General features: G+C 39.3%; 1 protein-coding gene across 36 annotated transcripts in view; it reads right to left on the bottom strand.

Moving 5' to 3' along the window:
• The window catches only part of EYA4 (EYA transcriptional coactivator and phosphatase 4), a 297,153-nt gene that overhangs the window by 25,463 nt on the left and 254,877 nt on the right, over positions 1-16,813 (bottom strand). For all 36 annotated transcript variants that reach the window (XM_067010839.1, XM_067010811.1, XM_067010830.1 and 33 more), the window contains 2 exons: positions 16,475-16,611; positions 14,947-15,030 (listed from right to left, as the gene is read on the bottom strand). In XM_067010839.1, the coding sequence (XP_066866940.1) occupies positions 14,947-15,030; positions 16,475-16,611 (221 nt within the window). The remainder of the gene's footprint in view (positions 1-14,946; positions 15,031-16,474; positions 16,612-16,813) is intronic.

Here is a 16,813-nt window from a genome sequence, read left to right as displayed (position 1 = left end):
ACATTCTTTGCATTTACAGATCAGATTTATGGGGATGGGAGAAAACGTACTGTTTCTTTCTTTCTTTTTTGCGGTACGTGCGCCTCTCACTGTTGTGGCCTCTCCCGTTGCGGAGCACAGGCTCAGCGGCCATGGCTCACAGGCCCAGCCGCCCCGCGGCATGTGGGATCTTCCCGGACCCGGGCATGAACCCGTGTCCCCTGCATCGGCAGGTGAACTCTCAACCACTGTGCCACCAGGGAAGCCCGTACTGTTTATTTTTGATTGTTACTTTCATCGATGCCATGCTTCTGTAGCACGTAACTCTCTATGCTACCTAAGCAGTGATAGGAAAAATCCATGAAGAATGCATTTTGTGCATCTGATAGGCATGCAAACAAATATAATTTTTAAAAAATCAACAAGAATTCTCTAACAAAGAAGCATAGCGTAATGAAAACTGTTTGTGAGCACCCCACTGGAATGGAACCCCATGGCAAAGGAAGGGGCAGTTATTTGTTTCTCAAGCTCTGGTGATTCCACATCGCACAGGCTCCTAGAGCCAGGTCTTAGTAAGCATTTTGGCAAAACTTCATTGGTTAACTGGGAACGTTTCAGTTTGAGGTTTGCCTGAGTGTGAACTGGCTGTATTTTGCTAAGGCCTGTTGAAAGGGAGGTGTTTCGTCACCTATGCCGAAGGCTTGACACAGAAGGGCTAGGAACAGCCATGCCACAAGCCAAGGAAAACCGTGCTTGTAAGAGGTGCTGATCTTGTTTCCAAGAGAACATCAGGTGAGGGCTTACTTTCAAATATCTGGTTTTACTTTCTTTTTCTTTTTCCAGTTTACTAAGTCACTGGGATAGCTAATTCTAAGTAAGCAGATTCCAGCACCCCATTTTCCAGCTAAAGAACCCCCAGACGTAAGAATCCAAGAAAGATGGGCAGGAAGTTGGTGGGTGTCGCTGTCCTGTTAGACACCCTCTCCCTTGCAGACCACTGGACAGGAGCTGCCACAGCCTGCAATCCCACGGCTTTATCAGGCATTTGAGAATTAAACATACTTCTGGATCGAAGCCAACTTTTATACAGAGATGTTTGCTCGTTTTCATTAGATGTTTGTAGAATTATGGGCACCTTATGAATCAAGGGTTACTGCCTTTCCTCAGTTTAACTGCAGTGAGTGTTGAGTTTAGGGTCTGAAATGAAGTGACAGTGAAAACTTGGATAGAGGGGAAAAGTGGGATAATAAAGTGAGTAACAGGGTTTTGTGGTAGCTCTGATACATATTATACATGCATAACAGTTCCAATCGGTTCAAAGTGTCTACAGCAGAGTTTCATATGGGGCAAACTGAACCTCTGCCAATTTAAATTTACTCTCTGTAGTGTTCTATGAAAATACTGAAACTATTCCCAAGACATCTGTTGTAGAGAGAGAGACAGACAAGAGACACAGAGACAGAAACAAAGACCGAGGGGAGATGAAGAAAATGAGTAGCTCTTGGCCCTTAACTGTGTGCTTTTCAGCCGGATGTGATCAGTGTATAACCAAGTCAGGATCAAGGACAGCACTTCTCTATATCAAAATACTAACGCCTATTAGCCATGTAAGCGCAGAGCATAAATTGGAGCCAGACAGTCTGTCTATGGGCCTCTGCCCTGCACTGGGCCATCAGCTGGAATTCCTCCTCTAGGGACACACTGTAAAAATATTTCAGGAGAGGCAGCAATTATGTATTTTTAAAGAAATGGGGGACTTTTTTTTTAAGAACTCAAGCTCTTGGAACAGTTACCCCCTTGGGACCTGAATCATATTTGTAGACATGTGCACACAGAGGCAGAAGATGTGCAAATTCATTACAGGAAAAGAAAGACAAACTAGCTCCACGAACCAAGGTGGAAATAGCTAGTGCGTTTGTTAGAATACCTAAACTCTTTTAATCAGCGACAAGAAATGCCATGATATTCAGTCATGAATCAGAAGGGAAATTTTACAATTGAGTTGTTTGTCTGTAATGGACAGGCAGTGGGTTTAAGCGTTCTCAGGGGGAATTGGAGAAGGGTTTTAGGAACTTTCACGTATTTATTGAGTGTCTACTATGTGTCAGACGTGATCCAATTCTGGGCAGAGAGCAGAAAATTAAATAAGTAAACTCCCTGCTCTTATGGGGTTTATATTATTACTGGTTGAGCCCTCTGATGAATACATGGACAAAAAACAAGGAAATATGTAGTATTCTAGGTGGTGAAAAAAATCAGTCAGCAGACACAGAAGGCTATGGGGATGGGTGGTGATGGCTTATTTAAAGAAAGTGAAGGGAAAGCCTTTCTTAGGAGGTGATAGTGGAGGATAAGAGACCTGAGAAAGGGGAGGGGACTAGCCATGCACAGACATGGCGATAGGGAACATACGCAGAGGCGACAGGGAGGCTAATGTGTATGGGTGAGTGTGAAGCACAGTGGTCCAGGTGAGAGACGTGAAATGGACCAAGGATTTTAAGAAAGACGGAGTGATTAACTGGGTCAAATACAAGTGAGAGAGACCCTAGGAAGATAAACCATGAATTTAGCAAGAAGGTCATTTCTCAGACTTGAAGAGAGTTGTAGGACTGATAAGCGAGGGAAGAGCAGAGAAAGAGGGCAGTGACTGGGAAACGGCTCAAGAGGCTTTTCTGGTGATGGGACTATTACAATATGTAAACGAGTGATGGGAATAATCCAAAAAAGTGGGGTACTGGGGATTCAGGAATGCAAGAGGTCTTTTTGGGAGGAGATTCACTGGGTAAGTGAGAGGGCCTGGATCCAGGGCATGAATGGAGGTGCAGAGAGCAGGCAGAGAATACGGTTATGGTGCAAAGATAAAGTGATTCTTCCAGTTTGCTTTTTTTTTCCTTAAAGTGATGGAGGAGGAGTTTTGTGCAGAATTGAGAGGGGGCTTTGAAGGGGTGAGGGAAGAGAAGGTTTGAAATAATCAGCTGGAAGAGTTAGCCCAGGAGTGCTGGGACCCACTTGAGATTTGTGGCCACGGTCAGCTGTTGCGGTACAGGTAGAGTGTTGGACAGGGTGTTTTGATTTGTTTTGTTTTTCTCAAGGTCAGCCTGACGGAGAAAAAGAGGCATAAAGATGATGAGGCTTTATGCAAAAGCGGGGTGATAGCGTCAGGGCTGGGATGATGACGTCTAAGGCAGAGGCTCCTGAACTTGACCACATATGAGAAGCACCTGGGGAGCTTTGAAAAATCCTGCTGCCCAGGTCACACCCTGTACCAATTAAATCAGGTATTCTCTGAGGTGGGACTCACACATGAGTAATTTCAAAGCTCTCCAGTGATTCTAATGTACACAAGACCGAGAATCAGTGATTAAGATCTTTCTACTCAAAGTGTGGCTCACAGACCAGCAGCACGGAGTTAGGAGCTTGTTAGAAAGGCCGATCACAGACCCTACCCCGGAGATCTACTGAAGCAGAATATATAGTTTAACAAGATTGCCTGGTGACTCATACGCATGTTAATATTTAAAAAGCACTGGTCTAAGAGCTCTCCTGAAGGTCTGGGATGGTTAGGGAACACCAGAGCTGTCATGGCCTTCTGGTTTCCCAGGAGTTAAGCCTCTGAGACGCTCCCAAAAGACTCTTATGACCTGAATCAGTCTGATTACTGAGTAGCATGGTGACTCAGTATAATTTCTTGGGAATTAGGCTTCCCTGGAAATAGCTTACAGTTATGAGTAAAAGTGAATTGCCCCACCTTCACCTCCATAAAGATCATCTGTGGACTTAACTTCAAGGACCAGAGGACCCATGGTGCCTCTTTTCTTAGTCATGTAGCCAACGATCTTCTAGGGAGCAGGTAAAGGTGTAAAACTAGTTAATTTTTCCTCTGGATTAAAAGGATTTGTTCAAAATCCAAGTATTTGATGTAAGCATCATATTAGCAACTGAACAGTAGTCAAATTAAGTAATCAGAAGCCATGAAGGGGACAGCACACAGCTTACCTACCACTACCAGCTTCTACTGTTTCGATCGGTAGAGAATCCAATGAATAAAGCTCACCCACATTTATTAAACCAATAACAGATTAAATATACTTCAAGGGGAATTACAGCAATAGTAATAAGCTACAACTATTGTTGCTATGCTATACTACTGCTATCGTAGAGATTATGGATTGATGGAACTTGCTTCCAGCCCATAATATATCATAAATACTTTTAAAAATAAAAAAATAGTAAAGTATCATATTTATATTATACAATATATAACAGTATAGCGTAGCAACTGGATGGAAAGGGAGAAGAAAAGAGAATGGTGAGAATGACCATGGAAGGATGAGCTAGAAAGCGCAGGACTGAGAGAAAAGTGACAGAGATGGCAAATGAACCCACCCAATTGAGGCCTCAGGACTTGGAGAAAGGTGGGTGGTATATTAGAGGAAGACTGTAGAAAAGATAAGTGAGACATGAATTTAGAAAAAGACAAGTTAATGATGAGTTATGGAAATTTAAGGCAAGGTAATAATGTAATCTGCCTCCCTCCAACACCCAAGATGTGAGAATGAGTTTTTTTTTAATTAATTTATTTTGTTGTTGTTGTTGAGGTATAGTTGTTTTACAAGATAGTTTCTACTGTACAGCGAAGTGGAGTTCCCTGTGCTATACAGCAGGTTCTTATTAATTATCCATTTTATGCACATCAGTGTACACATGTCAATCCCAATCGCCCAATTCATCCCACCCCCACCCCCACCTCCTACCACCCCTTGGTGACCATACGTTTGTTCTCTACATCTGTGTCTCTATTTCTGCCTTGCAAACTGGTTCATCTGTACCATTTTTCTAGATTCCACATATATGCGGTAATATACGATATTTATTTTTCTCTTTCTGACTTACTAGAGACTGTCATACAGAGTGAGATTGAGTGTTCATAAGCGAAGATCATAAACGGAGATTGAAACTTCAGGGGAGGTTATAAAAGGTGTCTCCAGAAGTTTGTGCTTTTAAGAAATGAATAACCACTTATCTTTCTTGTATATTAATGTCAAGTTTCATTGTCTCTCAAACCCCCAATGAGAGTTTGAGAAGTGTCACTGTCTTTGATTTAGCTTTACTTTTACATACATATGTACAAGTGACCCTTGAACAACATAGGTTTGAACCTTGTTGGTCCATTTATATGCGGAATTTTTTTCAATAAATATGCTGGAACATTTTTAGGAAATTTGCGATAATTTGAAAAAAACTCCCAGACCAACCACATAGCCTAGAAATATTGAAAATAAAAATTTAAATTAGGTATATCATGAATTCATAAAATATATATAGATACTAGTCTATTTTATCATTTAATGCCATAAGATACACACAAATCTATTAAAAAGTTAAAATTGATCAAAACTTATGCACACACAGACTGTTCACGGCACTGTTCACAGTCAAGAGAAATGTATACAAACAGGATTAAATGCAGGATTAAATCATAACTGAAAAAATTAACTGTAGTCCATATTGTACTACTGTAATAATTTCATAGCCACCTCCTGTTACTATTTCAGTGAGCTCAAGTGTTACAAGTATCTGCTTAAATGCCAAGTGACGCTAATCAACTCCTTGTGAGCAGTTCATTTCTCCAGTAAATTGCACATTGCAGTAAAAAGTGATCTCTTGCAGCTCTCGCATATTTTGCGTTGTTTACGACAATACCGTAAACCTTAAATAACACTAGGGGACCCATACAAGTGCCCCTAGTGATGCTAGAAGTGCTCCCAAGAAGCAAAGTCATGACATGACAAAAAAAAAAAAAAGTTTAATTACTTGATATGTACTATAGCTTAAGTTCTTCAGCTGTGGTTGCCCTCCATCTCAAGATAAATAAATCCAGCGTAAAGACCACTGTAAAGAAGAAAAGGAGATTCATGAAGCCATCGCTGCAGTTACACCAGCAGGCTCGAAACCTTGCTCTTTTTTAGAAATACCTTTTTATCTCACGTGGAAAATCCAGCTTTGATGTGGGTTCAGGATTACTACAAGAAAGGCATACCTGTAGATTCTAATATGATTTGAGAAAAAGTGAAGTCATTAAATGACAACTTAAAGCAAAATGAAGGTGAAGGAGCTAAAGCTGGAGAAATTAATGTCAGCAAAGATGGTCTGATAATTTAAGAAAGAGGTTTGGCTTAAAAAATGTCATGATAACAGGAGAAGCAGCTTCACACACCAAGAGGCAGCAAATGTGTTCCCAGACACCATTAAGAAAATCATTGGGGAGAAAGAATATCTGCTGAACAGGTTTTTACTGCAGATTAAACTGCCCTATTTTGGAAAAAAAAAAATGTCACCAAGGACATTTGTTAATAAGGAAGAGAAGCGAGCCTCAGGATTTAAGGCAGGAAGGTACAGTCTAATACTACCGTTTTGTGCAAATGCAGTCAGGTTTATGATCAGGATCGCCCTTATATATAAAGCTGCTAACCCCAAGCCTTGAAGGGAAAGGATAAACACCAGCTGCCAGTCTTCTGATTGTACAAAAAGAAGGCCTGACAATAAGAACACTTTTTCTGGATTGGTTCTATTGAGGCTTTGTCCCTAAAGTCAGGAAGTACCTTGTTAGTAAGGGAATGCCTTTTAAAGTTCTTTTGATATTGGGCTATGACCCTGGCTACCCAGAACCCCTTGAGTTCAACACTGAAGGCACTGTAAAGTGGTCTACTTGCCCCCAAACACAACATCTCTAATTCAGTCTCCAGAACAGGGGGGTCATAGGGCCCTTTAAGGCTCATTATGTATGGTACTCTATGGAAAGGATTGTCAATGCTATGGAAGAGAACCTCAATAGAGAACATCATGAATGTCTGAAAGGATTATGCCATTGAAAATGCCATCACTGGTATAGAAAAACCCCTGAAAGCCATCAAGCCAGAAACAATAAATTCCTGCTGGAGAAACTTGTGTCCAGATGTTGGGCATGACGTCATAGGATTTACGACAGAGCCAATCAAGAAGATCATGAAAGAGATGGTGGATACGGCAAAGAGAGGTGAGGGCGAAGGGTTTCAAGATATAGATCTTGGAGAAATTCAAGAGCTAACAGACACCACAGCAGAAAAATTAACAGGGGACAAATCGATGGAGATGAGTGCATCTGAACCAGTGCCGGACAATGAGGAAGAAGACGTAGAAGAAGCAGCGCCAGGAAATAAAATGACATCAGGCAGTCTGGCAGAAGGTTCTGGTTATTCAAAACTGCTTTTGATTTCTTTTAAGACATGGACCCTTCTATGAAACTAAAGCAAACGGTGGAAAGATTGGTACCATATAGAAACATTTTTAGAAAAACGAAAAAGCAAAAAAAAGTCAGACAGAAATTGCGCTGTATTTCCATACCGTCACACTGAGTGTGCCTGCCTCTCCTACTTCCCCTTCCACCTCCTCCACCACTTCTACCTCTGCCACCCGGCGAGACAGCAAGACCAACCCTTCCTCTTCCCCTTCGTCCTCAGCCTACTCACTGTGAAGAGGCCGAGGATGAAGAATTTTATGACGATCCACTTCCACTAAATGAAGAGTAATCATCATGACAGACAGTTAATAACCTTATCTGTTGTGTATGTGTGTTGAATGTCTCCGTGTGAAAATCTAATAACTGTATGGCAAGAACTGTATGACACGTTTTTGTCCCATAATCACCATCCCATAAGTATTCGTCTTGTAGAACATTGTGTGCAAACACTTGTATTGAAGTGAACAGCTTATCCTTCCATGTGCAAAAGGTGAGCGATATATCATATAAAATTAATAATGTGTTAGTTTTCTTACTGGTTTATAACTTTGCTTTCAAAGAATTACATTACTGTACAGTATGCCCCTCTCTAGTAACTGGAGAAACTGCATATCAGCCTATCATCACAGGTAAGTGTTTTTGGTTTTGTTTTTTTAAATGTAACTGTGTCTACAATACTGTATTAAGAATATGACTGTAATACTGTGTGCCATAAAATTTTTACAATGATTCATTCATTAGTGTATAGGTTAGGCTACTGTGAAGCAACCATATTGATGACACTTAGGCTACCATAAAGCAATAACATCACTGCTTTGTTATCAGTGCATGAATCATTATGACTGTAAATAAATATGAATTTACTTTTCACACCTTTTCATTTTTGATGTCTAGTGTTAGTAATGTGTATCATATCTACAGTGTTTTATATCATGTAAGACAAAACTGACATAGGTACTGACGGACAATTCACCTTAGAAACAGATGACAAACTTATGGTATTGATAAATACAGTACAGTACTGTAAATGTACTTCCTCTTACTTAGGACTTTCATAATGACATTTTCTTTTCTCTAGCTTACTTTATTGTAAGAATACGGTATGTAATACATCAACAGGCAAAATTCGTGGAAACCATTTATGTTATCGGTAAGGCTTCCAGTCAACAGCAGTCTATTGGCAGTTAAGCTTTTTAAGGCGTCAAAAGTTACTCAGATTTTTGACTTCATGGGGGGTCGGCACCCCTGACCCCCTGCATTGTTCAAGGGTCAACGATACTATGTTTACATGCATATGCATGTGTGCCCTTAAACACATATACTATGAGCAACCATGAAAAACACTAAAATTTTTTTCACTTTATTTTTCTTTTCCATTATGGTTTATTACAGGATATTGAATATAGATCCCTGTGCTATACAGTAGGATCTTGTTGTTTATCCATTCTATATATAATAGTTTGCATCTGCTAATCCCAAACTCCCAATCCATCCCTCCCCGCCCCCTCTCCCCCCTGGCAACCACAAGTCTGTTCTCTATCACTAAAGTTTTTGAGACTTGTAAATTCCACATTCAATTTATATGTGCCACGATCACTCTCTAGTCACGCTCTTCTTCTCTACAACATTGAGCTGAGTATCCCACATTATGAGGTGAAACAACACATACATTTTTTGATAAAACACCCAGTTTCCCCCCAATTCAGTTTCTCAACATTCAGATTTCCTTGGAACCAAATAAAACAGGTTACACTCATTGAATGTTTGCTCTGTGGTAGGTAATGTGCTGAGTTTTAATGCACTGACTCATTTAACCCTCTAATCAAATTATGAAGTTATTATTCTCCCCATTTTATATAAAAGGTGACTGAGGCTCACAAAGACTAAATAAACTACCCAAGGTCGCATGTATAGTAGGAAGTGGAGATAGAATTTAAGCTCAGGTCGCTTCTCCCTCCAAATTCAGAATGCTCTAACCACTATGCCCAGAGGGGTGGTCGCCTGCATGCTGCCATCAGAGTGGCCTCCAATCCATGGTTCCAACTCTTGATTCTTTCTAACCACATTCTAGCAAATCATGTTGCTTTTCCTTAGGTGACATACACATAAGTCAGTGCTTATCTTCATGACAATCTCATCATTTAAAATATAGCTTTGCTGTTTCAGAAGCCTTTCCACATAAGTGTGTGTAGATTGTTTAATATAAAAGTAACCACTGGATTTCTCCTGATGAGCACATCATTTCTCCAGTGCTCCTCTTATATAAGATGCTGTCTAAAATGAGCAAGTAGCTTCGGGAGCTTGGATTTCAGTTTCGCAATATAACCGTTCACTTTTCCTTCGGTCTTTTCCCTGACTTCGGCTATTTCCTTTGCATCCTTCCTGTGGAACGACTTTTAGAGAATCATGGCCTCATAGCACATGACACATTAATGCTTCAAAATAAACCAAATCCCTAAAGCACAATTTATTTAGCTTCTTTCACTCTTCCCTCTAACAAAGAGGAATTACTGCAACTTATCAGGTAAAATACTATATACAATTAATCAGGGAATAGAGATAATCTTCATAAACTCTAACAGATGATGGATGATTCCTGATCTGCGTCCTGCCAAATTTACAAACTCCTACTTTAGAGTTGTTCAGTGCTGAAAGGTGTACATGCCAGCTGGTGCTCAGCTGCAAAGCCCATCATCAGCTCCACAGGCAGCAGAGCTCAAATACTGACATCCCTCATTTGCCATCACGGTAAATATCCCGGAATAGTTCTGCTTGGGAAAAGAGCATGTTGTGTTGACAACTGAACTGGGTCCAAAAGTGATCACACATTAGGAAGATCCTTGGAAAATTAATAATATTATTTATTTATAAACTGAAGCAGGACTTTTCTAAAGTTTTTTTTTTTTAATTAAAACACAAAAGTTAGTTACGCAGAGCAATTTATGAGTAAAAATGGCATTCCTAAATTATTATGTTCCATGAATTTTATTTTGATAGGTGGTGGGGAAAGACATGAGACCAAAAGAGTGCAGAGATCCAGAGCAGGTAGAAGAGATGTGGGTTCTGGCTGGCCAAACCACTTGTGAGCTGTGTGACATGGTACCAATCACATAGGGTGGTGGTGAAAGCAAAGGAGATTGATTGTAATGCATTTAACAGGATACTCAGAAAAGTGCCAGGCACATAGCAAGAGCTCAAAAATGGTACTTACTTACTTATTTGTTTGCTTGTTTGTTTATTTTTACCAGGCTTGTAGGTGGGGAAGGAGAGAAAAATAGGTAGATAGGTAGGTAGGTGTGGTCATGGCAGGACATGATTTTACACCACTGGTGCTTATATTTCCAGCTCTCAGCTCACTATATTTCAGGCCATTGCAGTACCACTTTGTGCAAACATTGACCTTCTGCATGTCTGGAAATTTCTGCCTTTGTCATTTCCCCTTTGGGGGGAAATAATGCATTAAATTTCTCCACCACAGGACATGGATGATAGAGCTAAGTGCTACTTTTTTACATTTTTTTTTACATTATATAATTTAATCCATCCAGTAACTCCAGGAAGGAAATGGATTATAACCATGTTTAGATGTGAAAACAGGCTCAGAGGTTAAATGAGTAGCTTAAGGAACATCTAGGCACAGGACTTCCTCCTAACCTCTAGTTTGGTGCTCCTTCAGCTGGATTACTGCCCTACAGTATGTGTTCTGAGCAACGCTCAGGACTCAAGAAACCCTTTTGGGGTGACTAAGAACAATGGGGGAAGGGATTGTCTACGTGAGGGAAATGGGATATCTCCAGTCCCCTAACTTCTACATTTCACCTAGAGCAGATCTGCCCTTATATGTTTTATATAAAGATACTCAGCGTGATATACTACGAACACAAAAGATTCTCTGGTTAAAAGAACAGAAAAATCACTATGTCATACAAATCTTTTATACTCTGAAAGTGCACACTGTGGAAACAAGTCTGATCCGAGAAATTCAAAGGACTGAAGACGTTAACAATTTCAAGATTAGATAAACTTTACGTAGTACAGGGGTCCTTTTTGTCCTCAGCAGAAATAATGGCCCTGGTCACTTTCACTATTGGCAAAGTCCTTCTGAATTGTCAACTGATCACCAGAAAGACCTCATTTCAGTCGGCCCTCAAGGTCATTACTTAGACCCTCGGGAATGGAGGAATTAAACATGGTTACAAAGGATTCTTAACTGTAAAACATCTCAGGACCTTTAAGATGATAACATATACTGAATGGCCACAAAATTCAAGTATTCCTCACATTTATTTGGCCATGGGCTTTTTTTCCACAGACTATCAATTAACATAGTTTGGAACTCGTTTTCCCAGGAAAAATGTTGGGGAAATGCTCTTTTCTATCCGTTCCCAAAGCATGGTCCATCAGCTTTATTGAAAATTTATTCCATAGGTGAAGTCTCAGGACCTACCTCAGACCTACAGCATCGGAAACTCTGGGTTTTACAGTCCCTGAGGGTCAGGGACTCACATTCAAGTTCAAGAAGCCTTTCTCAAGTCAGCAGTCTCCTAAATGGTCTTCTTCCTCTAAACTCCTTTCTCCACACAGCAGCCAACCTTAAACCACCAGGTCCCAATTTGACCTAAATGCTACAACAACTTCCACTGCACCTAGAATAAATTCCAAATGCCTTACGGCAGACACTGGACCTGATGCGGCCCCCTGCCTGCCTCTCTGTTTTTACCTTGTGTTATCTTGTGTCACTCTCCGTTGTTTACAAACTTCCAGCCACACTGCTCCTTTATATTCCCGCAACACTGGAAGATGGCCCCTGCCCGGAGCCCTTCTATGTCCTCTGCCTGGAACGGCCCCCTCCACACTTCTCTCCCCGCTAATCTGCACGGCTAGCTCCTTCTTGTAATTCAGGTGTCAGCATCAATGACTGTAAGCATCAGCACTGGATTTTCAAAGTTAGGTTTCTCTGACTTGAAGGCTCTTGTCCTTCTCCCCCATACCTACTGCTTGTGAAATGTCAAACACAGGTGCTACCACATGGTAGGTGTTCTAGAAATGTAGGCTTATCTTCCCCACACCCTGCCAACAATGCCTCTGATCCTATTCCGATTCTGCACCACCATGAGGTACTGGTACCTGTCTACCACACTCTATTTCACTGAACATTTCTTAAGTTTTCCCTTTTGATGGAAAACTATCCCAACTGTCTGCAAGAAGATAATTAGAATCATTCCAACTTAAAGGAGAACTCACACAACTGCCTTCACAGTACCTCACTAATTGTCCTTATTCCTTCCGGGAAATGTCACTTGTATATTGTGTTCATGGTAGCTTAATCATCTACGCCATGGGATGTTCTATAAGCAGAAACGACAAGGGCTTTGAGGTCAAAGAGTCCAGGGCCCCAAGAGTCATCTCTACCACTGACTAGCTGTGTGACTTTGCACACATCTTATTCCCTCTCTGAGCATGTTTCCTCACGCACAGACTGGGGAGAAGAACCCACCCCTTAAAATTGTTGTGATGCTTAATTCTGGCACATCGTGGGCATTAAATAAACATTAGTTTCCTTTTCCCCTCACTTTTCCCACCGTTTCTGCAAGCTCTGCTGTTTTAAGCCTCTGGAGGCATGGAGAATGTCTCTCTTTTCTATGCGAACAAAGCTTTTCGACAATACTTTAAAATACAGAACTTGTTTGTGAAATGAATGCTGAATGACCAGGTGGCCATCCCGGGAGGTGATGGGTTATTTCAGTGATGCACCACTGCTGAGGGAAGTAGGAGAACTTTGCTTTTGGAATTGCTCTTAGAGCCAGTTTATCAGTCACTCAAGAAAAGCTGCTTCATTATCTGATGTTTTTTTTTAATGGTTTACCACCCCTCTGCTTCTTTATCAGTACCCCTTCATATCCCAAATAGAAGGCCATGCTCAGTTCTGGGATGGTAGAAACTTTAAGGTATTTTTGACGAAAAGGGGGGAAAAAAAAATATATATATATATATAGTGACATTTTGACCATGCTCTTTATTTATTGCCTTGGGTTCAAATCATCCTTTTACTTCTAAATATCACAATTACCACAAAAGGATGAAGATTTGAAGTCAGGAAATATTTTAAAAATCTAAAGGTAATTCCGAAAGATGAGTCCCACCACTGATTTGGCAAAATGGAAGCAACATGGATATTTAGGTATAGCCTCCAATGGTGACTATTTTGAAGGGAACTTTATTTGGATTTGTGTGTTCAAGCTAGACTGTTTATTTTAAACATTTATCTAATATGAAAATTTGCACAAAAATACTGTAATCGGTTCAATAGGATTACTGTGTATTCCACATAAGCCAAAATTATTTCAGAAGAAAATGCTTTAGATTACTACCTGGAAACTTTTTAGACTGTATGCTCTACCAGTAATAGAATTTTGAGTGTGTACCACAAATCTATGTATAGTTAATTTATTTATAAATTACATACATATTCTTTAAGTTATAATCATTTACATGTATTGAAACAGATAAGAATAGAAATTGCAGGGTATAAATGTGTTATTTTCTCTCCTTATCTCAGTGAAGCACCTTGTGTATATCTGGCACATATGCATACATCCTGCTTTGGAGATCACTGTTTTAGATGATGATGATTGTGATAAAGAAGCTAAGACTCCTTTTTCTAAATGGTCACTAAATAAAATTGTTACCTTTCATATGTTTAGCAATTTTCATTACTTATACTAAAAATCAAATGCAATGCAAATTCACCAAGAGCGCAATTTAGGAGGAAATGCTTCAGTGCAATTAACTCATCACAACTAGTCTAGAAGATGTTAAAAACTGCATGTTGAGCTAACATGAGACCCTATGAAATAATGTGACACTATAAAGATGAAGGGAGACACTTCTGTAAGTGTTATATGAAAAGGAACCAAAGTTAGATACAACTTTGAATGCAGTAATTGAAGGCAGGCCCACATGTTGTGAATTGACTCTGGTTAGACTGTGAGTCCTACAGAATCAAAGACTCAAATGGCCTCTACAACTGTGTTTCTAGCTGAAAAATCTGTTGCAGGTGCATCACTCTTTGAAACAGACTCACACACGTGTATAACAACACTGTTACAAGAAGCAAGCTGACTATGAAAATAATGGCAAGAGATAAAGGAAAGTAATGAGAACATCTGCCTCTGGATTTTTATGTGTGACGGGGTATTATTCCCAGTCTCTATAATATGCCTCCTCAAAGTTACCAAAAAATACTTATATTTATAAATGCAAAGGATCTGTCAGACAAAAGATTACTTCCTTATTTCAGATGGCATTCTATAGCAACATTTGGTGCAACAAATTAATTCAAACAATTTCTCAAAGTTCCCTTATTAGACAATAATATACATATTATAATGTTTAAAAGTCCATTTCAATTGACAAAAACATTTTCTAAAATAATTACGTGAGGGTAATAAGCTTGGTTTTTCATGTAGAAAATTCAAAGTTATTATGAAGAAAGGAAAAAGAACATGATTTCTAATTAAGTTCTGTAAAATTTACCAGTTCACATTAAAGAACAATGAGTCACTGGAAATAAATAATTAAGAGCAGACTTGACAGACTGCAGTAAAAACACTACAAGGTATTTTTAAATGGCTTTTGCTTTTATTTAAAATAAAATTCTAACAAGGTAAAATTTCTTGATTTCTTACCTTGCCATACTTCTGGGCATAAGATCCTGTGAGCAGTGAGTGGAAAACAATGATGGTTTCATCCAAGTCCCAGACAAACACACGCTGGAGAAAAAAGATAAATATCGAAGAATTATCAAGTTCTAAGGAAACAGAAATCTCTTTACAAGTAGACCTCTCGCTTTATTGTTGGATATAATCTTGATACCATTATATGGAACTCTATGCTACTCCATTCATTTTTCCTCCAAATTTCTCAAATCTAACCTCTGTAAAACCTGAGGCGCAAGAGTGACAAAAATAATAAGGCTTAAAAATGCGATGTCCTAATCTGAATGAATTCATTCAAATATGTACTTGCAGTTAATACCCAAAAGACACATTTGGACTTTATGATAGAAGTGTACTCTTATAAAATTTTATGTCTCATGACTTCATGAAGTTTTGTAATTCATGCAAACAATTATATTTTAAAAAATATTTTAAAGAATCAACGAACAATCCCTAAATAGAGATTGTAACGTGTGGACCCTTGGGTCATAAGATGGGTTGTTTGGCCTGCATAGAGTTTTGAATGGTTTCAAATTATTGATTAAAATTTCCAGATTAGAAGATTTCACACAAAGTTCAGGGTTCTGTCTGACTGCAGTAGACAAACTTCCGGTTTGTGGCAATGGTGGCTGACAGTCCATGCGGCAATGATGCAGGGGCCCCTTTAGACTGGGCCAGTGCTCCCCACTCTTCCCAGTCTGCTGGCCCCCAGCCCAGTTCACTCATTCATATCACCTGCTGGGTTCTTGAAGGCATTTGAATCTGCTACTGTTGTTCACATCAAGGAAATGATCTTTTATGAAGAGGTACAAGGGCTATTACTTGACTTTACTAAATCTGGAGATTTAACTTTTTTTCACAATTAAAATATGCAGCTGTGTAAGAAGTAACACATTATGGTTAAGAATAGTTTCTGCTGATGTTTCATAATCAAAACAACCTGCTTATTATGGATATATCGCAAAAGATCCGTCCCAGTTGGAAACAATGACACACGGAAATTTTTACAGGTATAAAAATTTTAACATATGTATCAAATGATTGGAATTTTTCTTACTTTCTGATGACAACTTTTTTTCTCCATACAGATTAATTTTACCTTTTAAAATTTATTGACCCATGTAAACATCTTTCATGACCCTAGTACTCCCAGAAAGAGTGCTTCTCAGATAAATACTCCACAAACAATGGCTTTATTTTTCAAATTTCTGCTTGTGCCTTCCGTTTGTGTCTTTTGGATCAAAAGATGCAACTATCTCAGGCCTAGAATTTATACAGCATTATGATTTTTAAGTGTTATTGTTTTTAGTTTTGCCATTATAATGGATGAAATCTCCAATTTCAGAGCTGTGAAATGCCTACTTCATAGTAGGTCCACACATTTCCTGATATATCTTTTTCTTTTAAGTCTGAAATTTTACAGAACTGTACGGTATAGAATATATCATTCAATAAAATGAAACATCACATTACACCTTTTAAGGAGAAGTCAGCATACCTCCAGGTCACTGTCCGGAGGCGGGGAGGGATTACTTTTCCGGCCTCTTCCTCGGGACTTTGACCCAGAACTCCTGCACGTTCTCTCATCAAGATCTTTGATGGGTGTGGAGGGGCTCTGCACGGTATCAAACTCTCCTGTAAATAACATGAATACTGTCAAGGACAGCACTTCATTTTTAGATCAGGTATTAGTCTTCATGATTAATGATTTTAACAAATTCTACAACAGAAAATTCCTTATGACAAAAAAGTTTTATAACCACAAATACACAAAATTCTAATTCAGTCAAAATTTTGCAGGTCACACAGGTTTCTCCTAGTTTCGATCTATGTGATC

The sequence above is a fragment of the Kogia breviceps genome, chromosome 13 (assembly GCF_026419965.1).
Source record: "Kogia breviceps isolate mKogBre1 chromosome 13, mKogBre1 haplotype 1, whole genome shotgun sequence".
In the NCBI taxonomy this organism is placed as follows: Eukaryota; Metazoa; Chordata; class Mammalia; order Artiodactyla; family Physeteridae; genus Kogia; species Kogia breviceps.
Note: the sequence above shows the minus strand (reverse complement) of the source record. Positions and strands in the feature narration are given on the sequence as shown.